The sequence below is a fragment of the Coenobita brevimanus genome, chromosome 57 (assembly GCF_032717465.1).
Source record: "Coenobita brevimanus isolate Jiangsu-jjx chromosome 57, ASM3271746v2, whole genome shotgun sequence".
NCBI classification, from domain to species: Eukaryota; Metazoa; Arthropoda; class Malacostraca; order Decapoda; family Coenobitidae; genus Coenobita; species Coenobita brevimanus.
Window position 1 is genome coordinate 22,404,828 of NC_137010.1, and position 27,500 is coordinate 22,432,327.

General features: G+C 41.5%; 1 protein-coding gene across 1 annotated transcript in view; it reads right to left on the reverse strand.

Annotated features, from left to right (window-relative positions):
- LOC145401925 (uncharacterized) overlaps positions 1–27,500 on the reverse strand; it is a 443,277-nt gene that overhangs the window by 378,114 nt on the left and 37,663 nt on the right. The window contains exons 6-8 of the mRNA XM_080274030.1: positions 22,505–22,624; positions 17,261–17,999; positions 16,763–16,984 (exon numbers count right to left, since the gene is read on the reverse strand). Of these exons, the coding sequence (XP_080130156.1) occupies positions 16,763–16,984; positions 17,261–17,999; positions 22,505–22,624 (1,081 nt within the window). The remainder of the gene's footprint in view (positions 1–16,762; positions 16,985–17,260; positions 18,000–22,504; positions 22,625–27,500) is intronic.

The following is a 27,500-nucleotide window of genomic DNA, read 5'->3' on the forward strand; positions in this document are numbered from 1 at the left end:
TAATTTTCCTTCACTTCTAGCATTTTGGTTCGCATCAAAAATATTGCCTTTGCTTGCTTTGGTTGAAGCCTGGCCCTGAAAGCATCGAAATAAGCGACTTTGCATCGAAAAGTAAGGTAGGCATACCACTAAAATATGCATCGAAATTTAATTAATCAAATTCTAAACTGTCGAATTTGAGAATTCACTGTATATACTGTATATATACTGTATATATATATATATATATATATATATATACAGTATATATACACAGTAGACCCTAGTTATCCGCAGGGGTTGGGTTCCAGAGACCCCCGCGGAAGGCAAATTCCGCGGATACTCATCATCACAAAATGGCATATTATTTCCACACAAGCTAAGCACATCCCTGAAAAAATAAAAACATTCTTTTAAATATTACAAATACATATTAACACTCACCAAAAGACTGTGTGTTCTCTTCATAACCTTCGTACAATGATGATGATTGCTGTATGACGACGATGATTGCTGTATAGATGACGATGATTGTAGTGCAGTTCCTACAGTGCCAATGGTGTGAGGCAACGAGATGTGTGGTGGCATTGTAGGTAAGCTGTGTCTAGTCTGACCCTTCTGACAGGACGCCAGATAACACCTTACGCTCTCTCTTTGGCTTAGAAGGATTGCTTTTATCCTTTACTTGCTCCTTGGGAGCCATTTTTCACTTACACAATGAAGTATAATAGAGTTGTAAACATGAGAAGAGCGACGATAATGTAAGTAACAAACTGATTGGTGTTTACAATAAGACTGGTGGAGTGGCGGGAATGCCCGTGGATGCGGGTATGCTAACTGTAGCTACAAAGGAAGTGCAAGTTGCACACCAATTTCAAATTAAGTTACAGAGTATAGTACAGTGTTAAAATAAATCTGATCCGTGGAAACTTAAATCCGCGGATAAGAAGGGTCTACTGTATGTATACATATATATATATATATATATATATATATATATATATATATATATATATATATATCTATATATATATATATATATATATATATATATATATATATATATATCTATATATAACCACCTATATATATATATATATATATATATATATCTATATATATATATATATATATATATATATATATATTAAAATCTCAAATTTCGACAGTTTAGAATTTGATGATTCGAATTTAGATGCATTTTGGAGTGGTCTGCCTACCTCACTTTTCTATGCAAAATCGCGAATTTCGATGCTGTCAAGGGCTTCATAAGCAGAAAAAGTCAAAGATCATCACCTTCTTCAGACCAATTACTAGGGTGTTGCAAGATATAACCATCCAAGAGGGTGAGGAGGAAGATGTTGACACTGCAGATGTCCAGATACTCAAGGATGATTTTCATTTTGAGAAATTTGGGTTGGATACCTCCACAGAGGAGGGTACTTCAACTTAGTGGTCCACCCCTGAAACACACCACCAACACCAGCCAGCTAAGTGATAATATTCTATAACCTAAGGTTAGTACTGTACTGTACAGTGTGCTGTAACTACTGTAATACAAACTGTGACAGGATACTGACAAACTGTAACAAATTTTGCTGTATTCTACACTACAGTACAGTATGGCAATACAGTGCAGAACTACAGTTACTTAACCACATTTATAGTTCATAAAGTTTACAGGGAGTGTGGGCAAAAAATCACGATTTTACGTAGTGAAGTTTGGAGGTCCTGGACCCAAATTGATTTTTCCCATAAGAAGTTCAGTTTAAATTTCTGTTTTGAATTTAGATGCGGTTTTTTGGTACATATGTCCATCGAAATTTGAGATTTTATTGTATATTGTTTGCAGTGCCTGAGATCTAATGCTGTCACAATGCTTCATTACTGTGTGTGTGTGTGTCCGACTCTGGGCAAAGGCTTCAGGGCCTATTTCTCGGAGGCAGTGGCCTATTCCAAGGCCCAGTAGTCCTCCTGCACCTCCACATGTCACCACTTCGGCACTAACACCCATCGTTCATGCTGAATACATGCTAGGGCTGTCTCACACAGGACTGGTGTACTGGTATTAGCGGGTGTTCTTTTACATGTCGGCAGGTCATCTGGTAGATCAGGAAAGTCTGCTTTTTAAAAAATGAAATTCAAATCCCTAATCTGTTCCCTGCCCCAGCCAGTATTCAAACCTGGGTCCATTAGGACTGCAGGACGCCTCTTTATCGATTCAGCCACCGCCTCCTAATGTGCTATGAATACCATAATAACTTCCCCATTATGAGACATTAACATGTACAGTAGTGCATCAACTTTCGCTACAGCAGGATTCGCGGAATCCACTTTCGCGGCATGCACCAAATATTCCCTAACTTCCACTTTCGCTTGAAAAAAATCGATTTTCGCGCACAAATTTTGGGTTTGGGACAATATTTTGAACTTTGAATTTCCTGCACCGCCCGCCCGCAACCCACCGCCATCTTGAATGACGTCATGTCAACACAGTCCACCCATTCCCGCCATTGTGTACGAGCGTGCTAGCTCCATTGTGTTGGATTCTCACGGTTCAATGGCCTCTACTATACCTGGTAGTGTGGGGAAAGGGCCTGGTGGTGTGGGGGGAGAGCCTGGTGGTGTGGGGGGAGGGCCGGGAGGCAGTGGTGGTGATAAAAAGTGGCCGGGACATTCAAAGTCAGGAGGTGGCGCCAATACGTCTGGCGTGGCTAAATAAGCCCGCCACGCGCCTCGGATACTTACCCCCAACATCCATTAAACACCTCAACCTGGTCTCTGTGGTATGTTTCTCCTCATATAATGTGTACTGTACAGTTTTTATTGTTTGTATCTCACAATGCAATGTACAATAGTGATTTGATGTACTGTATTGCAAGTGAAAATGAAAATCTGATGTTACTTTAGGATAACCGGGAACCAATTAGCCTTTTTGCCATAAAGACAATGCCCCAACTTTCGCTAATTCCACTTTCACGCATTATTTTTGGACCCAATTAGGCGCGAAAATTGGTGCCCCACTGTATATTATTATGTATAGCACTGACTGAACGTCTGATATTCAGATAAATCACATGGATAATGTATAAAAGTAATTTAAGCATGTCAAACTGAGGATCTCACCCTACTAACTACTGTTAAAAAAAAAAAAAAAATGCATATCACCACTAACGCAGTACAAGGTCCATGCTTGCCCTGACCTATAGTTACTCTGTAAGGTACAGCCTGTGGGTTTTAATAACAAACAATTCAGTTGCACTATACCTGCATCGCATTTCTAGCATGTTAAAATATATTTGAGACTGTGCAGAGAAGGAATGCAGCGCCAGTAAACATGACACTTGCACAGGTGATGAATGCTGTGAAGCGGTTGAAAAATGGGAAAGCTGCTGAAGTTGATGAGGTGTATGCAGAGATGATTAAGTGCAGTGGAGAGAGTGGAATGAAATGCTTGTTGGAGATATGTAAGAAGGCACGGATGAGTGAAACTGTGCTAGCAGGGTGGAAAAAGGCTGTGATTGTACCCCTGTACAAAAATAAAGGTGAGCGAAGCGAGTGCAAGAATTATCGTGGCATAAGTTTATTGAGTGTGGTAGGGAAGGTATATGGAAGAATTATTAAAGAGAAAGTAAGAAAGATATTTCCTGTACACCAGGAAACCATTTACTATGCTGGGTGGTAACCATATAACCAAATTTTGGCACCTGGTGGTTTAGTGGATAATTATTGCGCCCCAGTCAGCTTGAGCTGGTGAAGGTTTATATCCAAGGGATGGTTGGGGTTGATTGCTCAAGTAATGCCACTCAGGAATGAGTGAGGCTGGTCACTCTCATCTTAAATGTCGGGACCAACTGCCTAGCCCAGGGCTCCTACGCTCCTCATGGGGCAATGTAGGATTGGATGATGATGATGATGATGATAAAGAAAGATATCAGAAGTCCTAGTGAATGATGAACAGGGTGGCTTTAGGAGTGGCAGAGGATGTGTGGATCAAATATTTGCAGTAAGACAGATAGTGGAGAAGCCTTGTGAGAAGGATTACAAGGTGTTTATGGCATTCATGGATCTGGAAAAGGCATACAACAAAGCAGACAGAGATGGATTGTGGAAGGCTTTGTGCATGTATGGCGTAGATGGTAAGCTGCTAGGTGCTGTCAAGAGTTTCTATGATGGCAGTAAAGCATGTGTATGAGTAAATATGCAACTAAGTGAATGGTTCACGATCGGTGTGGGCATGTGACAAGCTTGTGTGATGTCCCCATGGTTGTTCAATAAATTTACAGTATATGGATAGGGTGATGAGAGAAGTAAAAACACAAGTAATGGAGAGAGGGATGACGGTAATGAATGGAGATGGATGGAATGTCTCAAATCTGTTGCATGCTGATGATGCAGTACTACTTGCAAATATTAGACAAGAACATGGTAGATTAGTGCAACGTTTTGCTGATGTCTGTGAGCGTCATGCCTCGAGAGTAAATGCAGAAAAGAGTGAAGTGATGGTTACTGAGAGAGAAGGTGACTCCCAGTGTGATGTTACAGTGAATGGACAGAGACTGGAACTGGTGAGAGTTCAAATACCTGGGTACAGTGTTAAAGAGAGGAAAATATGCAAAAGAGGAAAATATGCAAAAGAAGTGGAAAGCAGAGTAACACAAGGAAGGAAAGTAGCTGGTGCTATGAAGACCTTGATAAGAAACAGAGGCTTGAATGCTGAAGCTGCAAGAGGCTTACATGGAGTGTTAGTGCTAACTTTCACATATGACTATGGTGTGGGATGAAAATGAAAAGTCAAGAGTGACAGCAGTTGAGATGGGACTGCTGAGGAATGTATGTGAAGTACAGAGAGTGGATACGAAATAATGTGATTCGTGGAAGCTGTGGAGTAAGGAAGTCTGTGGTCACCAGAATCGAAGAGAGTGTACTGAGATGGTATGGTCATGTGGTGAGAATGGATAACAACAGAGTGGTGAAAAAGGTATATCTGAACGAATTTGAAGGAGGAAGGAGGCGAGGTAGGCCAAGGAGAAGGTGGAGGTATATGATGGATGAGTGTGTGAGGAAGAGTGGTTTGGAAGTTGGTGAGGATATGGGACTGACAGATCGAGTTGGCTGGATGAATGTTGTGAGAAGTGCATGATCAGGGATTTGGCACCCCCTTTAACGTGACAGTGTTGGGACTGACTCTATCGGATACGTTTATGTGAAGTTACAGAACGTGGTGAATGTTTTTGGTGCATCAGATAGAGCCTGGATTCCATGGGCTTGTATGATGAGTGAATGGAAGCGTGGCCCATTGGATTGGGCAAACTTCGGCTGTCTGGATGCTGCTACTCCTCACCCTGCCCTAGGGTGGGAAAAGAGGTCTGGATGCTGATAATAATAAAATATTTTTTCAGAAACTATTGACATCAAGAACCACGGTAGTGGTTCATAATAGGGATCGGCCAGGAATTTGCTGAAAACCCTAATAGAACAGTCACCTAAAAACCATCTTAGAATGCAAACACATTCTGGAAACAACATCCAGAGGATTCCTTTTCACTAATTTAAGTCAGCCAAGCATTGATAATATGGAAAAGCAGTGTTATGAGAAAGTTTGGTAGCTACATACAGGTATTCATATTATTGTTTCACAGGTCAACAAGAAAATATATTCTGTATTTCGCGATAAAAACTTGCCAGTCGTACTGAACGGGTCACTGCACATGTCCATGACCTATTTTAAAACACCTACCCAGTAATCGAAAGATGATCATCCACCTTCCAGATACATAGAGATTCCTCCACGCCACTGCAAGAACGTGAGAAGCCATTCAAGTATAATTAAAGGCTTCACCAAACCATGTTTCAGAGGTCTGCCATCAGGTGATCTTGTGTTGCCCAGCCTTGATTAAATATTTTTGTGGGGTTTTAAAGACCTGTGAAATTGCACCTAACTCCAAGTTAACAATAATGTTGCTATTTAAAGGAATCTTTTTTCCTATCCAATCAGGTGCATATACTGTATATACCCGTATGGAAAGAATAACCAGGCTTTAAGAGAATCTTAGTTTATGCTTGGGGATTAAAATAGTGTGTTGTCTATTTACATATATATGAATAAATTGTATGCAATTAGTAAAAGGAAGATAGTAGTAGGTGGCAATGACCACCATCCACTCACTTGATGTAGTGCTGCCTACTTCTTCCTTAGCCTTTATCATTCTTTTTTTGTGCCTGCCCTCCTCTCTTCCTATTTCTCCCATCTTTCCTCTTACTTCTTATTACTTTTCTTTCCTTTACAGGTGGCTTTACAATGAGGGACAAGCCAAATGGTTTCCTGTAAGCTAAGAAACCATTTACAACGCTGGGTGGTAACTATATAACCAAACCATATGTGCTCCCTACGTGTCAACAAGTAGGTTGGCAGAGAGTTAGTGCCACTTCCCGTAAAACAAATAACTCGAAGTCAAATGGCCACCCCTTGCGGGATTATGGCGTCTGGCAATAGATAGATAGATAGATAGATTACCTTCAGGACTTTTGATGTGTGTGTTTTAACATGCTTTAACGATGTAAACTGTTCCACTGAAAATTAAGTACTTAACCCCTTAATCGCGGAGCGTCACTTTCGTGACACTTGGGAGCAAGGGATCATACCGCGGGGCATCACTTTTGTGATTCTGTGTTATTTTGAATTCGCCTGGGCCTTCAAATGGTGGCTTGTATCATCTATTAGTACTGCCAATGCCCAACACTAGTCAGTACTCCAAATTTCATCTGTACTCCCATCCATTGTTGCCAATTTAGCCATTTCTCCCCATTCTTGACTCCCCTTCCTACCTCCCCTCCATTACCCTCTCCTCTCGCCTGCCTAGCCGTGCTACACTAAGTAAATCTTCCCTGGAATTTTCCACTGATTTCATCCACTGAAATAAGCCCTATGCCCTATTCTTATACAAAATAATATATACAAAAAAAAAATAAGGTAAGTGATAGTGCCATACACCTGGAATTGGCTAATTATCACCTGACAACACCTCACATGCACACGTTCGCTAATTTTCGCTGTTTATTTCCCCTTGAAATATGCCGTATAATCTATTCTCATAATAAAAATATATATAAGAAAGGAAGGGAGAAGCCTAAGTGATATTTACATTCACCAGGAACTACCTAATTTATTATGTTTTGTATAGATTTCCTGCCAATCATTTCATAGCGTATATATTAGCAGCTTTCACCCCGCTGACATTGGCAGCATTGCACTCCCCTTAGGCAGGCCACCCACCACACTGTATTCAGTTTACTATTTTCTTTCAAGGTGAAACCACGTCGGATTCGCACCTGTCCAATTTCGCCGCTGTTTAGCCCCATGCAAAGGGCCCTGTGACCTCTACCCCCTACTAAACCTCGTGTGGAAAGGGGTAAAGGGTTATGTGACTGGTGTGGAACGTGCAATGGCTAATTTATCAAAGAAAATGATGGACAGTGACTATGATCTTCCTGGTGAGTAAAACAGTGCAAGTGAAAATGTAAATAATGTGTAAATAATGTGTAAACACCAACTGAAAGCAATAAATGTAAATATAAGTCTATCTATCTATCTATTGCCAGACGCCTCAATCCCGTTTGGGGTGGCCACAAACAAATCGCCTCCAAGTCGCCCTGTCCCCCGCCATTTCACTGCCCTGCTCCCAACTCACACCCCCCTCTCTCATATACCTCTCCACCCCATCCCTTCATCTCATCCTCGGCCTCCCCCTCCCTCTTCCCCCCTCCACCTCACTCACATACACTCTCTTCGTCAGTCTTTCACCCTCCATCCTCTCCACATGGCCAAACCACCTCAGTGTGTTCCTCATAACGCTTCCTATCACATCCACATCCACACCACAACGCTCCTTTATATCCTCATTCGTCAGCCTGTCTCTCCACGTGACTCCACAGGCTCCTCTTAAATAACTCATTTCCACTGCTCTCACTCTTGACTTGTGTCCTTCCAACAATGTCCAAGCTTCACTTCCGTACGTTAGAGTTGGTATCACAATATTGTCATGTAGTAACTTTTTCACTTCCATGCTCACTTCCCTGTTTCTTATCACTGCTTTCAAAGAACCAGCAACCTTTCTTCCCTGCTGTACCCTTTCATGCACTTCACCCTCCAAACCTCCATCCTTACTCATCACACTACCCAAGTACTTAAACGTACTCACATTTTCCAATTCCTCACCATCCAACCTCGCTGTACATTCACTAACTTCACCTCTCTCAAAGACCATCACTTTACTCTTCCCTACATTCACCTTTAGATTCCGTTTCTTACACACTCTCTCAAACTCATCCACCAAGCCTTGCAGCTCCCCTTCGTCTTCACTCAACAACACAGTATCATCTGCAAACAACAGTACAGGGAGTTTCCAAACACTATCCTCTCTCACCAGGGCCACTCCAACATCCACTACCCTACCTTGTACCTCTTTTATTACCCCATCCATGTACAGATTGAACAACCATGGAGACATGACACATCCCTGTTTCAAACCAACTTTCAAAGAGAAAAATATAAGTGAACAGTGGAAAATAGTTTTATAAGTTACTGCAAGTGACAATGCATAACAGTGTAAATAAAATAGAAATGTAAATAATGTAAATAAAATAAAGAATGTAAACAGAAACGTAAATGAGTAGTAATATAACAATACGAGTATATATACTAGGAGTAATGACAGTGAAAGTTTCACTCTAGCATGTATGAATACTATGAGTTATGAAAGTGGAAGTGAAAGTGACAGATTCACTCTCAACGCTAGTATACAGGACGAGAAAGTGAATGCTACGTATTTTACTGAAAGAGAAATTGAATGCCTACAGTGACAATAAACTACTATTACTGAAAGAAACTTATGGATAAAGACTGCAGATATATATAAGTGTTATATAATAATAGAAATATAAAGTGTGAGTGTTTTTATGAATAATAAATGACAGAACACCAGCGGTGAACGATGTCAAGTGGGAAGGTCATAAGCGCTCGTAATTTTTATTGCTTTCACAGCGTTTTTTTTTTTTTTTTTTTTTTTGTATGGATTCCAAACTATTTGAGAATCATAGAATAGTGTTTCTAGTGATAATATCAGGCTGTGGTAATCATATTACGGGTTGTCGGAAAGTGTAAAGTGGAGACTTCGTTACCCAACTTCAGAGGTCTCCACAAGTCCTATGGTACTCGACGAAGGCTCAACAAAAATCCCAGGAGAAAACTGAAGGTATGTGCCATATGCATATGTAATTATAATATTCTAGGACTAATAACTGATTTTTGGCCAATATTTTTAGAGAGTCTGTCAGAGCGCGAATATGCACGCCAGACACGCAAGTCAAGCAAAAACATCCCCGCGGTTTAGGGGTTAACAAATGCTTTGTTAACGAATCAGCCATATTAATCCCTTAACCGCGGGGCGTCACTTTCGTGACACTTGGGAGCAAGGGATCATACCGAGGGACGTCAATTTTGTGATTATGTGTTATTTTGAATTCGCCCGGGCTTTCAAGTGGTGGCTTGTATCATCTATCAGTACTGCCAATGTCCAACACTAGTCAGCACTCCTAATCTCATCTGTACTCCCATCCATTGTTGACAATTTAGCCATTTCTCCCCGTTCTTGACTCCCCTCCCTACCTCCCCTCCATTACCCTCTCCTCTCGCCTGCCTGGCCGTGCTACGCTAAGTAAATCTTCCCTGGAATTTTCCACTGATTTCATCCATTGAAATAAGCCCTATGCCCTATTTTTATACAAAATAATACATACAAAAAAGAAATTAGGTAAGTGATAGTGCCATACACCTGGAATTGGCTAATTATCACCTGACAACACTTCACGTGCACTCGTTCGCTAATTTTCGCTGTTTATTTCCCCTTGGAATATGCCGTATAATCTATTCTCGTAATAAAAATACATATAAGAAAGGAAGGGAGAAGGCTAAGTGATATTTACATTCACCTGGAACTACCTAATTTATTATGTATTGCCTAGATTTCCTGCCAATCATTTCATAGCGTATATATTAGCAGCTTTCACCCCGCTGACATTGGCAGCATTGCACTTCCCCTAGGCAGGCAGGCCACCACACTGTATTCAGTTTACTGTCGTCTATCAAGGTGAAATCACGTCGGATTCGCGCCTGCCCAATTACGCCGCTTTTTAGCCCCATGCAAAGGGCCCTGTGACCTCTACCCCCTACTACACCTTGTGTGGAAAGAGGTAAAGGGGTAAGTGACTGTGGAATGTGAACTGGCTAATATGTCAATGAAAATGATAGACAGTGACTACGATCTATCTGGTGAGTAAAACTGTGCAAGTGGAAATGTAAATAATGTGTAAACAGCAAGTGAAAGCAATGAATGTAAATATAAGTGAACAGTGGAAAATAGTTTTATAAGTTACAGCAAGTGACTGCATAACACAGTGTACATAAAACAGAAATGTAAATAATGTAAATAAAATAGAGAATGTAAATAGAAATGTAAATGAGTAAAAATATAAGAATATGAGTATATATACTAGGAGTAATGAAAGTGAAAGTTTCACTCTAGCATGTAGGAATAGCCTACTATGAGTTATGAAAGTGAAAATGAAAGTGACAGATTCACTCTCAACGCTAGTATACAGGACGAGAAAGTGAATGCTACGTATTTTACTGAAAGAGAAATTGAATGCCTACAGTGACAATAACCTACTATTACTGAAGGAAACTTATGGATAAAGACTGTAGATATATATAAATGTTATATAGTAATAGAAATATAAACTGTGAGTGTTTTTATGAATAATAAATGACAGAACACCAGCGGCGAACAATGTCAAGTGGGAAGGTCATATGTGCTCGTAATTTTCATTGCTTTCACAGTTTTTTTTTTTTTTTTTTTTTTTTTTGAGTATGGATTCCAAACTATTTGAGAATCATAGAATAGTGTTTCTAATGATAATATCAGGCTGTGGTAATCATATTACGGGTTGTCGGGAAGTGTAAAGTGGAGACTTCGTTACCCAACTTCAGAAGTTTCCACAAGTCCTACGGTACTCGACGAAGGCTCAACAAACATCCCAGGAGAAAGCTGAAGGTATGTGCCATATGCATATGTAATTATAATATTCTAGGGCTAATAACTGATTTTTGGCAAATATTTTTAGAGAGTCTGTCGGAGCACGAATAAGCCCGCGAGACACACAAGTCAGGCAAAAACAACCCCACGGTTTAGGGGTTAATCAAAACAAAATGGCAGCACGGTACGACACTTTAAGCACAGCCAAGTGTGGGGAGGAGCTGGGTGTAGTACACTTACTAAACTGTGCAACAGAGTCAGGGAAACATTTAAAAGAATGGACCATTCCAGAATTACGGGAGTTTCTCAGAGAAAGAGGCATACCATATTTGGGGTACAAGGAAAAGCTCAAACCGATCATGAAAAATGCCTTGCAAAATCCAAAATTTGTTCAAGTAACAGAACCCACAGACAGGGATGCAGTCACCATCGGCAGGCGAAAAGTTATCGCAGGCAAACACAAAATTATATTTCCAAAACCAAATGGACTAGGAACATGGAAGGACACCCTGAAGTCAATGCCTAATGTAACAACTGCTTATTGCCTTATTTATTTGCTAACAAAAGGAGGCTTAAGAGACTTAGGCTGCTAAGATCATCCAGACGTCCAGCAGGTAATGTTTTGAAAAGTCATACGTCTGGCAGGGCAGCACATCAAAAGATGCAGCCAAATCTCTGACTTCATATTTATTTTCTTTTGTGGATACTAACGAATGACGAATATTTTAACCACATTTATCTTGCTTTATGGATGGTTCTAGTTACACTGCCTTGGTTATGTCTCTATGTTATGCTTGCAGAGATGAGTAAACTGACAAAAGCTGAGTTTGCAAAATGACACATATAATATTATGTTTAATCAAAAGGCTCCCATACTGTAATTTCTTTGTAGCATATCATGCTAACTGAGTAATATGGTAAGTAAAATATGTTTTGGGGTGTTTTACTTTGTGTCAAAATTAGATGGTGCTAGGATCGGTAGACAGGCGGCCTACAGTCCTAATGGACCCGGGTTCGAATCCCGGCTGGGACAGGGAAGAGTTTAAGGGTATGAATTTCATAAAAAGCAGGCTTTTCTGATCTGCCAGATGACCCGCCGACATGTCACAAAAGTGCCCCCGTTAATACCAAAACACCAGTCCAGTATGAGACAGGCCTAGCATGTATTCAATACAGATGATGGATGTTAGTGCCAAAGTGGTAACGTGTGGAGATGTAGGAGGACTACTATCCCCCAAGGAGGACTACTGGGACTTGGGAATAGGCCCTGAAGCCTTTGCCCAGAGTCAGACACATGGGGGGGGGGAAAAAAAAAAAAAAAAAAAGCACTGGCTACTTTTTCAATGCCTACCCTGCATTAGAGCTGGGCGTTGGAAGTGAACCTAGTGGCAGATTTCTGAAACAGGATCTGGCGAAGTGCTTAATTGCCATCAAGTATCAACAGTGCATCACTAGCAAAGTGACTATATTAAATTTGATATTCATCATCATCATCTGTCTTGCAATCAATTTGCACATACTGTATAGCGTCTCAAATTTAATACTGTACTATGTTATTACTAAGTGGAAAACTCTAGCTAGCGGACTACTTACATGGGCAATGATTCGTGAAGCACCATTGTAGGAAAGGGTCTTTGCGTAATTTACATGCACCGGTACGATTTGACACAATTACATTAATTTTTTACTCATGGCTTTATTTGGCTTTTTCTTAGTTTATCTCTGAAGTCCCAGCAGGCTTGTGTACATGTCAGGTGAGACAACTGAAAAGCGTAGGTTCGTGTGCTGAACTCTAATTGGAAGTAACCATGTTGTGATATCGTGACCATTTCACAGAGCGAACTAACACCAAACTTCGAACAGTTTTTCAACATTATTGGAATTTAGCATGACAGTAACCATCTCACAAGTCAACTGCAGGGGGAAGAGGAAGAGATGAAGGAGGGGGACAAGGAAGAGGCAGAGGAAGGGGACGAAGATGGCACGGGGGAGGCACAAGAAGTGCCCCTACATCATACTGTGACTAATGTAGTAATGTTGCATTTCAATTTCACACAAAAAATACAAAAAAAAAAATTACTCACTAGTATGCAAAATAGTCGCGCAAAGCGCACAACAGCAGATTTTGATTCTGTCTTGTAATCAATTTTAATATATATACTACTGTATATAGCATTTCAGATTTTACTCAACACAACTTTCTAAGAATTATGTTTGTTTAATCAATTTGCAAAAAATATTGAGATTCTGAAACATCAATGTCCACTGTAAAAGGCCTCACAACTATAGTTGACAAAATGAAGACCAGAATTAAAAATACCAACCAACAATCAGTGTGTGGAAAGCCACAACATCCCAGCAATGAAAATTATTAGAAAATGCCACGTGTTTAGTGCCATAACATAAAGCTTTAATAGGAACTGAAATGCAAGCATTCTGATTGTTTAATTCATAAATAGATTATACAAAAATTAAGCAAATTAGGCAAATAAAAAATTAGTAATTTAAAAATGGGAAAAAAGGATCGCTAAAAAAAAATAAACAAGGAAGGATTGCTGAAGAGCATGAAAAACCAGCAAGGATTCAAGTAATGTTGACAATTTAACCCACAAATCCCTATTTTGACTCTTTACAAACTGCTAATACCACAGTCAAGAAAGATTTGTGAGTTTACACTGTTAACGTTACATGAATCCTTGCTGGTTTTGCATGCTCTTCAGCAATCCTTCCTTGTTTGTTTACTTTTTTAGCAAGCCCTATTCCCCATTTTTAAATTACTAATTTTTTATTTACTTATTATTCTTTGTTTTCTGGAGGAAGAGGGGTACTTAGTTTTTAACAACTAAAGACAGTAAACTCTCAATTATCTGGTGTAATTCAGCCACACCCTATGCTGGCTGAAGTAAAATGCAGGATATTGCATGGTACCCCCCCATTGGCTGAATATTCGGCATCAAACTGGATATTGCATTTCTATCTATCTCTATCCTAAAAACTTTCCCACAAGCAAAAGATGAAAACTAAGCATACAGTACAATAAAGTACAGTAAGTCCTAGTATTTGGACACATTTTACTTTGACGCATCGTTTTTTGCGCAAGAAAAAAGCTTCCGAGTTGTCTCACAATTCGCGAATTTCGATGCTCCCAGCCGGCAGCCGACGACGCATACTGATGCTCATTTGTTGGCGGCCATCTTGCGACCACCCTGTCCACCATAATCAACATGGCAACCACCTTCGATGCATACACCAATACTATGCCTGAAGCTACCAACATCTTATCAACCTTGGGTGATCTGAAGTCTCTTATCAACCTTGGGTGATCTGAAGTCTCAAGTGATGGCCGTCTACAACAGAAATATAAAGGAGCAGGAACAAGCCCGGATCACACAATATTTTCATGAGACAGAATGTGACTGCTATTCTGCAAGACTTGGATGTGCCAGCAGGGGTGGATGAAGGAAGAGAAGTGGACAGAGAGGAAGTGGAGGTGCTGGAGCCTGAGTTCAACTTCAAGGGCTTCAGCATAGGTGATGGGGCTTCCCCAGAGAGGCCCAAGTCACCTAGTAACTAGCCCATCTACCCTCAACACACCTTCACCTGCCAGTCAAGCAAGTCTTCACTTTATTTCTGATAATGATTTTTGGTGTTGCAGCTTTTTATAACAGCTTTAATGTCTTTTCAGGTACATGTTTATTGCGTAATGCCATTTTAGGACTAGTAAACACTCTTCATTTAATGTAGGACCTGTTTGGTGTCATAGTACTTTCTGATAGGGTAGGTACATGTCCCACCAGAATGCTCCTCTATTTTTCCCCACTGATTCTTAACTTCACAATTCAACGTTTTGCGTTTCGCGCGGTTTTGGTGGAACATCCACGCTGTGAAAAATGAGGATTTACTGTAGCTAATGATACAATATAGTAATACAGCACCAGCTGGCTACCATTTACAACCCAGTTCATACACCTCAATGCTGGATATTACATTGAATCACCAGTTATGTCCTGTTTTGGTGCCAGATACTGCATAATTCTGCTAGATACAGGCCTATACCGATATCTGACAGTGTTGTGTACCAGTGGGAGTGTTCAGACAGCTAGTTTGCTGAATATCGAAGCAATTTTCCCCATAAGATACTGAAGAAGAGCCAGAGGTGCATTCCAGGCCCAAACCTGAACTCTCATATAGCTTGCTCAATCAACAGAGACTGACACAAAAACACCATAGGTAATGTTATTATCCTCATAATCAATACTATTAATAAAAAATGAGACATAAAACACGACATGCAGGAAGGTAAGGTGGTGGGAGGTGTGGTGTTGAGATGCTTCATGGTAACTGACAGCCAGGCTGGCACTACGCTAAGGTGGGGTTGGGGAGGGCAGGGGGACAGGGAGGGAGACAACTGGGGGTGGAGGATGGGGGAGGGTGGGGAGATGAGGAGGTAGACAAGCATGGGTGGGGGAGGGCAGGGGGACAGGGAGGGAGACTAGGAAGCCAAACTGCCCTACTAACCCCCCATTCTCTCTCTCTCTCTCTCTTTTAAACACACACACACACACACACACACACACACACACACACACACACACACACACACACACACACACACACACACTCTTTCTCTTTCTTTCTCTCGGGAGACATGTGAGGGACAGGTAGGGAGACATCCAAGGATGGGGGACAGCAGGGGGATGGAGAGGGAGACAACCAGGGGTGGGGGAGGGCAGGGGGATGGGGAGGGAGACAACTAGGGATGGGGAAGGGTAGAGGGACAACCAGGGGTGGAGGAGGGCACAGGGATGGGTAGTGAGACAACAGGGGATGGCAGAGGGAGGGGGGAGTGAGACAACCAGGGGTGGAGGAGAGCAGGGAGATGGGGAGGGAGATACCCAGGGGTGGGGGAGGGCAGGGGGATGGGGAGGGAGACAAGCAGGAGTGGGGGAGGGCACGGGGATGGGGAGGGAGACAAGCAGGGGCGGAGGAGGGAAGGAGAATGGGGAGGGAGACATGCCTGGCAGGGGATGGAGAAGGGACGGGGGATGAAGGAAGGGGACACAGGGGGGACAGGGAGAGCTGCTCGCACAACCACAACCTCGTTTGGAAGCACTCATTCAAACCTAGGGAGTGGCGGTGTGTTTGGACTAGCGAATCGATGGACGTTTGGATTGTGGGAATGTTCCCCAATTTCTTATGTCTGGTGTAGAGGGCATTCAGCTATTGATGCATCGGATATTGCTTTAACAGAACTAAGACAGCAGCCCTGGATATTGCAACGATGGATAACTGAGAGCTTACTGTACAGGGTCTGCGAAAGCCATAGCATGCTTTCCCTTAAAAAAAATTTTTGGAACTCTTACAAATAGAGGGAAATCTTTCCCTACTTAAACTTTTAGCATAACATTTTGATGTAAGACCCTTAGGAAAGGCCCTACATTAGCTTTAAGCACAAGGCCATATAAGTATGAAAAATATTGGGAAATGGAGGAAAAGCAAGAGGGGAGGAATAATAAACAAATTAATAGCAGGTAAAAGATAAACATAAAGGAAAAATAAAGGAGATGTAAATGATTCAATAATTAGATAAAGACTGGAAACAAATTAAGTAAGGTAGAAATGTTTCCCATAATGACACCAACTGAGCGACGTCACTTCATATGACTCTTCCCCATGGTCCTGCTCTTTACCTTGCATCTCCTCGAACTCTGCCCATTGCATGAGAAGTCTCGGCTTATTCGGGCAGTGAATCCATGCCCCACGACGGTATACATGCCTCACATCCTCCCAGCTCACCCCATTTTTTATCCATTCTGGGGTGAGTGGGGGACACTTAAGCACAGTCTCATTTAGGCTCAGACTAGCACACAGCATATATTTTAGCTGATCAAGGGTCTGGGGCACAAATGTCTCTTTGTTACTACTCTCGCCAAGGTTCTGTTTGGCATTTGATTCACCATTTAGCTGGTTTGTAGAGGCATGGGGTTCAGAAATCTGACTACCATTCTGAGTAACATTAACTTCAATGTCTTGTCCAACATGGGTACCAGCCTCAAGAGTTTGAAGTTCACCCTCTGTGTTTGAAACACCTGTTATTTCAGCATTACATGTTTCTGGGGCTTGTTCATTGGTGTTCTTGCTTTCTACATTACAAATAACATGTTCACAGGCAATGGCATTTTGACTACCAGTCTCTACTGAAGAGTTTTTACCACTGCCATTCTCTTCAATCCCTAAATCAAGCATTTCTGAATCATCACTACCCTCATTTGTAACATTAACAACAACTTCACTAATTACCTCTGTGCTGGCATTTTGAGAATTACCATCTTCTTTGCTAACACCTGAAACCTCATTTTCAGCACTACTCTTTTCAACCTGATTTACAGAGACCCCTGGTTCCAGCCCTTTCACACTTGCCTCATTTTCTGGGCTGCCCCATTCATCTCTTTCTGATACATCCTTTCCATCACTTTCTTTTCTTTCACTTTTGTCAATTTCTTCACTGACACATTCTGTTTCAGTTTCTTTTGCCCTAATCACATCCATTTCCTCACTTACTTTTCTGACACTTTCAGATTTTTCATTATCTTTATCAGTGTTTTCAATTTTCTTTTCACTTAGGTCACTGTCTTTGGCTATTTCCACATTTCCCATAGCATCATTAATATCAGCTGTGCTTTCTCTTTCACCCTCATTATTTGAGTCCTTGTATTTTCCACCCAGAACATCCTGAGCATGTTTCTCCATATACAATGCATAACGTATCCAGAAGTCCTCGTACAATGCACAGGAAATCAGACATCGCTCGAAAAGGGTCACAATTCGAACTGGATCACCCTCATTTATCTCAAAGTCCAGATATTCATTCCAGTTCTTTATCTGCTTTCTGTCCAGAGATTTCACATGGAAGTAAGGACGTTTTACCTGAAACAGTCAGTGAATAGATCAGTTAAGACATTAAATTCACACACATAATACATATAAATGATGCAATGATTCTTCTTAAGGAATTCCCATATTGTACTGAGGTCAGCCATGGCACAACTGTTGTCAATGGACTGGGAGGTATACCAAATGCCAAAACTAACTACAGTAATTCCCTCCCAACAGTTACCAGAAACTCTTGGGAAAAAGAAATTTCGGATATCTAGTAAGATTTGTAATAATGTGCCTCATGGTTGTATGCTTAAACAATAATGTGGCAGCCATGAGCTGCACTCAACACCAATTGGTATGCTTAAATAAACTGGAATCCACATTTGTGGGATGTGTGATCTTTTAATGCAAAAATTACTGGAAAAATATATGAAACTTATGGTTCTTCACAAACATTCTCAGATTCAAATGATATGATGATTAACTATACAACCTCTCTTCCTGAATCATCACACTTCACAATCTCACTCCATGTCGCAGTGATGACAAAGAATATAAACAAATGCAAAATCCTCTTGTGGAGGGCGCCAATCGCATGAATGTGGAATGCCACAATTTTTGCTGAAGCGTACAACCACTAGTTTGGACTTGACTCCATTTACTTGTAGCTGAATGTTTCCTATCCAGGAATGATAACTTGTGGTTTGCTACCAAGTTTGTAGCCAAATTTCACTCTTATGGTAATACCTTCCACCTAATACCCATAGAAAATGCTCTATGCTATTCTTTTACATGTAGTCTATGAAAGTAAGATCAACCTGAAATCTTTGTGTGGTACGCATAGCTATGAATATATTACCTGCCCATCATGAGTGTTTTATCAGCAATCCATGACTATGGTAAGTACTGGTGTATAAGAAAATTCTGACGAATAAGAATGACGAAAGTATGGTAAGTTTATATAAAACCAACATAAAGACTAGCAAGTAAAATGCACTATGACCAATCTGTGACTTGTTTCAAAGTACAATTTTGTTTCATTTAAAAAGGTTCCAACATGCTTGCATGTGTTGGCCCTGGTCACCTAATGGTGGCTCTCTACACTGCTCGATCTCTGGCAGCCTCCCTATTCAGTCCCTTCATCCCTGAGGTCTCACTCTATGACCTCATCCCAGGCCTTGTTTAGTCTGCTTCTTGCAACCCTTCACAACAATGGATTCCAAGCACTGCATTCTTACAAACATCTTAACCACCCTAGAGCAGAGTGGGGAGTAGCAATGTCCAGACAGCCCAAATCTGCCCAATCCAATGGGCCATGCTTCCATTCACTCATCATTCAAACCCCCGGAATCCTGGCTCTATCGGATACGTCAAAAACATTCATCATGTTCTGTAGCTTAAATAAACGTGTCTGATTGAGTCAAACCGAGATGCTGCCACATTAAAAAGGGGTGCCAAATCCCTGATTCTGCATTTCTCCTCACAACATTTATCCAGCCAGCTTGATCTCGTCAGTTCCCTAGCCTCATCGACTTCCAAACCTCTCTTCCTCACATACTCATCCACCATATCTCTCCACTTTCTCCTTGGCCTACCTCGCCTCCTCCCTCCTTCAAATTCACTCAGATATACCTTTTTCACCACTCTATTGTTACCTGTTCTCTCCACATGATCACACCATCTTAGTACACTCAATTCGATTCTGGTGTCCACCGACTTCCTCACTCCACATCTTTCACGAATCACATTATATTGTATCTTATCCACTCTCTGTACTCCACATACATTCCTCAGCAGTCCCATGTCCACTACTCTTACTCTTGACTTTTCATTTTAATTCCACACCATAGTCTCACAGTCTCACATCCATATGTTGTTGGCACAAACACTCCTACATGGAAGCCTCGTGCAGCTGCAACGCTCAAGCCTCTATTTCTTAGCAAGGCCTTCATTGCACCAGCTACTTTTCTTCCTTGTATCACTCTACTTTCAACTTCTTTTGCACATTTTCCTCTCTTTTCTATCACTGTACCTAGGTATTTAAACTCTCTCACCAATTCCAGTCTCTCTCCATTCACCGTTACAATCTAAACAATCTAAAACATGAAAATTTTGATAACTACCTATTTTTCTTATTGAAACATGTCATTTAAAAATGTTTTGTCACACCAATCATGAAAACAGGTGTATGTAGGACTGGGCAGATTACTAGGCTGCAGGGAGATAAAGTAGGCTGTGGGGAGTAGGCCTACAGGTACGGGGGTTGGAAGAATAACCAACTTTTTGCATGAAAAGAAGGCACTTCAGTGTGTTCTGTAATATGATGGTGGTCTGATACCTCTCGGGGGTCTGTAGGGGGTGGAAGGGTAATGAGGGACAAGAAGGGAGGGATGGGGTGGGGTTCAGGGGGGGACACAAGGCTAGCAGGGTGGGAGGAGGGGCGAGACTGGGTGGGAAAGGACACAGATGGTGGTGGGGGGAGAGATGCAGGTGCATGGAGGGGTGGGAGGGTGATGGGGGACAAGGAGGGAGTGAGGGAGTGGGGTAGAGGGTGGCATGGAGGCGGCCCAGAGGGGGTGTGCTTCCCCACCGCCCAGGTTGGTCTGATCCCCCCTTCCGCCACCTAAGGGGTGAGTTCTCATTGGCCTGAAGCCATGTACGTCATAATTGGGGCGGAGGAAGTGCTCCGCAGTTTTTTACAGGCCCCACTCAACTGATGCGATTAGGCAATTTGGCATAAACACTCATCACATCAACTGATGCAATTAGGCATTATGGGGTTAATGACTAATTTCAGAAAACAATCATTAGATGGTACCAACTATATGACACCTGCACAATGCAAACCTCTCACAATAATAGATCTCTGTAAAGCCTTTGATACTATCCCTTGACACAAATTTAAAAAAATATACATACAGCAAAAACATGGAGTACAATACCAAATGCAGGCTTCTCAACCATTTGTCCAGTAGATAAGCACATATTACATTCCAGGGCAAGTCGTCACAAACACGAAATTTCAATCGTGGTGTTCCACAGGCCTCCATTCTCTCACTTACATTCTTCAACACACTATATGGTCTTGTCCCAGGTGTCTTTTTCTGGTCTGCCTCTCACAACTGTACCTCTACAGACTGCACTTCTCACTTTGCACACCAAACTGTCATTCATCATCCTCTCAAAATGTCCAAATCACCTCAATCCATCCCTCCTAATCACAACACCAATACATTCAAGTCTCATCCTTCCTCTCAACTCTTAAATCACAATCCTAGCCCTATGTCTGAGCCCACGAATATCCCTTCCTTTACTGGTCACATTTCACTACAATACAGCATTACATTCCAAACACATGCAGACAATTTTATTTAGACTGGGATGTGTTTTCCCTCTTATAATGAAGGAGCTTGAAACACTTTATTAACCAGTTTAACCAGAGACATCTGTTTCAGGCTGAATAATATGATTAAAAAAAAAAAAAAAAAAAAAAAAAAAAAAAATCCATACTGAAGTGGTAATGGGAAACTGTTTCTCTTTCAGTAAAACAGATCCCTCCAAAGATGAAGAGAATCATCTGGGATAGTAAGAAACTTTAGTGCTGACATATAAACACAACAGGATATCTAGTCAAAGATGTCACACATCAAATTTGGAGTAAATCATGTGAAAACTGATGATTTTATGCCCATGTGAAATTTTGGGCCCAACCCACCTAACAATAACCTCCCTACCGCTAACTGGGGGGAGTGACCTCCCTGATGTAATGAGGTATGTCATAGGATGCAGATTTGAAAGATGCATTTTTAGGTTTTGGTTTCATTTCGATATGACAAATTTGAAAGGAATTATGGTGATTTGGGGGTGGGGGGGGGAGTACAGCCTGGGCCTTGGTCCAATTTGGCCCAAAATTTTATCAAGTGATCAAAGGTCATAACCCATCATCCCTGCAAGTTTAGTCAAAATCGCACCAGTAGTTTTTGTGTAAAGTTCTTGACAGACAGACAGACAGACAAACCAAGTGAAAACAATACCCGTCCCGAGTCCCTCGGCGTGGAGACAGGTAAAAAGACAAAGGAGGTGAAGGAATTAACTCTCCAATATGACAACATTTTTCATTCTTACTAGTTGTCAGGAATCACATTCAACTCTTGGGCAACTTCTACAGCCTAAGGGATCAAGGGTTCACACTTATGCCTTTAACCCCTTTGCAGCATTCTTGGGTATTTTATTCAAGCTGACCACAACAGATTGTGCTCAGCTATGAATAATCCGTACCACAGGATTCAATACTATCTTGAGTACCTTTTCTCTGCTCTTGGTACACCTAGGAATATTCCTTTAGGCTAACACCTTATGATTTCCATCACTCATGTGAAATCCAAGCAGTCACAGATTGTGCTCAACTATGAAAAATCCTTACCACATGATTCAAATCTATCTTGAGTACACTTTTCTCAGCTCTTGGTAAACTAGAAATATATATTTCAGCGAACACCATATGATTTCCTTCAGTCAAAAAAAATCCAAGCAGTCAAGGGGAAGATACTAACCCGCTCCTCAAATTTCCATCGCTTATCTACTTCCTTCTCAGTGGTCTCGTGTGTTTTGATGTACGAGGCCACAATCTTCTCCTTTATCAGGGATGTCAGTTTATCCTCAGGTTGTGGTGTCTGCCGGAAAATGAGTGAGCATGAGACTATGAATCGTCATGGAAAAGCATACGAGTGTAAGAGCCAATAGAAATTTTGGATTATTATTGAAGTATATGAGTGTACATGAATTTTAGAATGCCATAAGACTGGCTAAAAGATTACTAAATATGAATTCAGGAGAAGTTTTGATGACTGAGAGCATATATGAATTATGAAAAATACAAAACTGAAGGAGAATATAAGAGAGTATGGATCAGTTGGCTCAAGGATTGTGTAGGTAATACTGAAAGTTGGACTGCAAATGTGGGCGACTGTGTGCGTGTACGTGCCAACGCAAGATTGTGCAAGCAGAGTGAGAGAAGAGTTTCAGACAAACGTGGAAGTGTGCATGGAAAAGTTTGAAAGGAATGAGAGAGTGTTTCTGATTGGTGATATGAATGGTAAAGTAGGGAATCCAAAGGTGGATGGAGTAGTTGGTGAGTGGAGTGCACCTGCTGAGATAGATGAGAATGGCAGTGCTTTAGTGGACATTTGTGCTGGGAGGGGGTTGGTGATAGCCAATACCCTCTTCAGGCACAAAATGATCGACAGGTATACATGGCGAGTGATGAGAAGGGTGGATGGTGAACTGAATGAAAGGAAAGCAATGATTAATTATGTTTGTGTGGATGAAAGGATGCGAAGATGTGTAATGGATGCAAGAGCATATACAGGTTGGGGGAGTGGACTTTCTGACCACCACCACGTGGTGGTCAGAATCAAGGTCCAAGTAAAATGGAGAAATAGAAAAGGGAAGGACGGGAGGAAGAAGTAGATGCAAGGAGAGTAGAAAGGTTGAAAGAGGATGAGAAAAAGGCAGAATATAAGAAAGAAGTGGAGGAACGATCGGGTAAATATGAAATGGAGGAGATAGGGGACGTGGAAGGTGTGTGCAAGATATTCACAGAAGAAATATGTGCAGCATATGAGGTGGTGTGTGGGGTGAAGAGAAGACGGAAGGGGTTGCAAGGAACAGTGTGGTGGAATGAAGAGGTGAGACAGGCTGTGGCACAAAAGAAAAATGCATATAATGAACGGATGAGAAATAGGAGCATGGAAGATGTTGAGAGATGGAAGAAAGAGTTATATGGTGAAAGGAAGTGAGAGGTGAAATGATTAGTAAGAGAGAGTAAGAAGAGAGTGGAAGAGGAATTTGGAAAGAATTTGAGTGTCAAGTGGAGGGAATGTAAAAAAATGTTCTGGGAAGAGGTAAAGAGTCACACAGGGTGATACAGAAGTTAATATGGGAGTGAAGGATAAAAATGGTAGATTACTAGTTGAGAAGGGAGAAGAAGTGAGCAGATGGAGAGAACACTTTTATGTATTGCTGAACATACAGAATGAAAGTAATGCGAGTATCAGTGGCTGGGGAGTGGCTGGGAGAGGGAGGGAGGTGAGAAGACAGGAAGAAATCAGTAGGATAGAAGTTGTGGAAGCAATGAAGAAAGTTAAAATTGGGAAAGCCCCAGGAGTTGATGGAGTGTGTGGTGAAATGCTGAAGCACTGGGAAGAGACAGTAGTAGAATGGATGTGGAAGATGTGCATATTGGCCTGGGAGGAAGGTAGAGTCCCAGAGGAGTGGAAGTTAGGTATAATTATTCCCTTGTACAAAGGGAAAGGGGAAAAAGAAGTGTGTGGTAATCATAGAGGCATTTGTGTTCTTAGTGTAATAGAAAAGTATAAGGAAGGATACTTACTGACAGAGTTAGAAATAACAGAGGAATTAGTTGGAGAAGAACAGGGAGGCTTTAGGAAGAGAAGAGGTTGTGTAGATCAGATATTCATTCTTAGATCTTTAGTGGAAAAGTTTCTAAAGAAGGGAAAGAAGTTGTATGCAGCTTTCAAGGATATGGAGAAAGCATATGACAAGGTGGACTGACAAGGAATGTGGAAAGTATTAAGAATATATGGAGCAGATAGGAAGTTGCTGAATCCTGTGAAGAGTATGTATGAAGGTGCTAAGGCTGCAGTGCATGTGGATAGTGAACTGAGTGAGTTTTTCTCTTTGAAGGTTGGGTTGAAACAGGGATGTGTCATGTCTCCATGGCTGTTCAATCTGTATATGGATGGGGTTATAAAAGAGACACAAGGTAGGGCAGTGGATGCTGGAGTGGCCTTAAAGAGAGAAGGAAGTGTTTGGAAACTCCCTGTGCTGTTGTTTGCAGATGATACTGTGCTGTTAAGTGAAGATGAAGGGGAGCTGCAAGGCTTGGTGGATGAATTTGGGAGAGTGTGTAAGAAACAGAATGTAAAAGAGAATGTAGGGAAGAGAAAAATTATGGTTTTCAAAAGAGGTGAAGTCAGTGAATGTACAGTGAGGCTGATGATGAGGAAATGGAAAATATGAATGTTTAAATACTTGGATAGTGTGATGAGTAAGGATGGAAGTTTGGAGGATGAAGTGCTTGAAAGGGCACAACAAGGAAGAAAGGTTGCTGGTTCCTCGAAGGCATGATAAGAAACAGGGAAGTGACAGTATTGTAATACCAACACTAATGTATGGAAGTGAAGCTTGGACGTTGCTGGAGGGACACAAGTCAAGAGTAAGAGCAGTGGAAATGAGTTATTTGAGAGGAGCGTGTGGAGTCACATGGAGAGACAGAATGACAAATGAGGATGTGAAGGAGCATTGTGGTGTGGTTGTGGATGTGACAGGAAGCATTATGAGAAACACACTGAGGTGGTTTGACCATGTGGAGCGGATGGAGAGTGAGAGACTGATGAGGAGAATGTATGTGAGTGAGGTGGAGGAGGAGAGAGGGAGGGGAAAGCCAAGGATGAAATGCATGGATGGAGTGGAGAGGTATACGAGAGAGGGGTGTGTGAACTGGGAACAGGGCAGTGAAATGGCGGGGCCAGGGTGACGTGGAGGCGATTTGTTTGTGGCTGCCCCATATGGGATTAAGGCATCTGGCAATAGATAGACAGATAGACAAAACTGAAAGAATATCCAAATTCTGGAAAAGTAAGTGAATAAATGAGAGTACATGCGGCCTCCACATTCGCAGGGTTTAGGGGACACAGACCCCTGCAAGTGTGGAATTTCCGTGAATGTTTGGTGCAGCCTCCCATATGCCTCTACAACCACAAATCACCCCCTGTGAGCAAGTGTGCACATACTGTACCTAATAAACCATATCTGGAACCTGAAGATAGCATAAAATATCACAAATCGTAACAGAGCAACTGTATAAAAAAAGTTTAATAACAAATAAGTTTTGATTGAGTATGGCTGTACTAAGTTTGGGTAAACATTTACCTGGTGACTTCCAGACACTAATGTGACTGTGTGCAGCTCGCACACATCCACAAGAGTGTGGGCAAGTCATCACCTACATTTTTACCCCAACTTCTTACAACCATACCCAATAAATTAAGAGTTAACTCACCACTGTCCCTGAAGTTTTGGCGGATGAACTCTGACGACTTGTGATGATGATGATGAACATAACACACATGGGACAAAGTTATCACAAGTAAATCGCATAATCGGATGCTAATTCACTCACCTAACAGCACAGCAATGCACTTGTTACCTTTGAACACGTGACAGCACTATTATTGGGCACAATAACGAAATAATGGGAGGTTTGGTGAGGCAGTGTAAAGGCAGCAAAGCGACTACGACAGAGGCATGACACAGACTGAGGGAGAGACAGAGAAGCACGGGAGCAAGGTGGTTTGGTGTGGGCCTGGTCTGGCGTGAAATGACCTGCGATCTTCCACACTGCTACACTTATGCGGCCGCGAATGGAATCTTGGCTCCACAAAGGGGCAATCCATCAATCTGCAAGACCCGTGAAAGTTGAATCTGCGAATGCGGAGGGCCGCGTGTATATGAATTTTGGAAAAGCATATGACAAAGAATATAAGAACACAAACTTTGGAAAGAAAAGTGTATGTTACAGAATATAAGTACTGTACAGTCAATCATCAAGTAACATGATATGGACTGGACAAGGACTGTGCTACTCAAACATCCATTACTCATACAATATGTTTGCATGTATAACAGTAAAATGTGTTCTGGTGACTTTCAAAACTCAATTTTACCCCTTCTTACCACCCTACCCCACATAAATTACCCCCTACTTATACTCACCATCAGGTAAAACACTGAAAGAGTTCTAACAATTGTAATTAAGAACATGAATGGTATTAATACAGCATTAAAAAAAAAAAAGTTAGGCTGGATACCCATGTGTTGTTGATGTGTAGCTCCATGGCACTCTCCCTCAGTCCCAATGTTGTTGTCATTAATGAGATGTTGCTGCTCCTGCACTTCCTTCTTCAACAAATAAATCAAATCCTTCAATGGTGCTTTCACTCATGTCATGCTTTTTTAGCAGTTCTGCCTTCCTCCTTCCCTGCTCTAACTCTTTTTACTATCTCATACTTCTGGACATCTGTGCCACTTTATGGGTGACTGGGACTAAGCACACAGCATGACTAAGAGTCAAAGTCCTAGCACAACACTTAAACACACACAAAAAATATCTTGCTGCACAGCACGGATAGAACTCAGTGAGATGCAAGAAAGGAATGAGTACTATATGCGGGTATGTGTCCAGGAAAGATACCCGGATTAAGATGGCCAAACATGTCAAGTCTGGTGTGTGATGTCACTGTGTGCAACTTTCAAATTGCGTCGCCAGGTCAGCTCACACTTCCTGCATAAGCGTAAGCTCGAGGCTTTCCCCATGTTGATTATGGCTTGTCGCATTATGCTGACTGTGTAAGTACAAAAACATGTTACTCAACTGCGCGTTACTCAAGGACTGATTGTATACAAATTTTGGAAAAGTACGCGAGTGAAAGAGTACATGAATTTTGGAAAATATATGAAGCACTAACA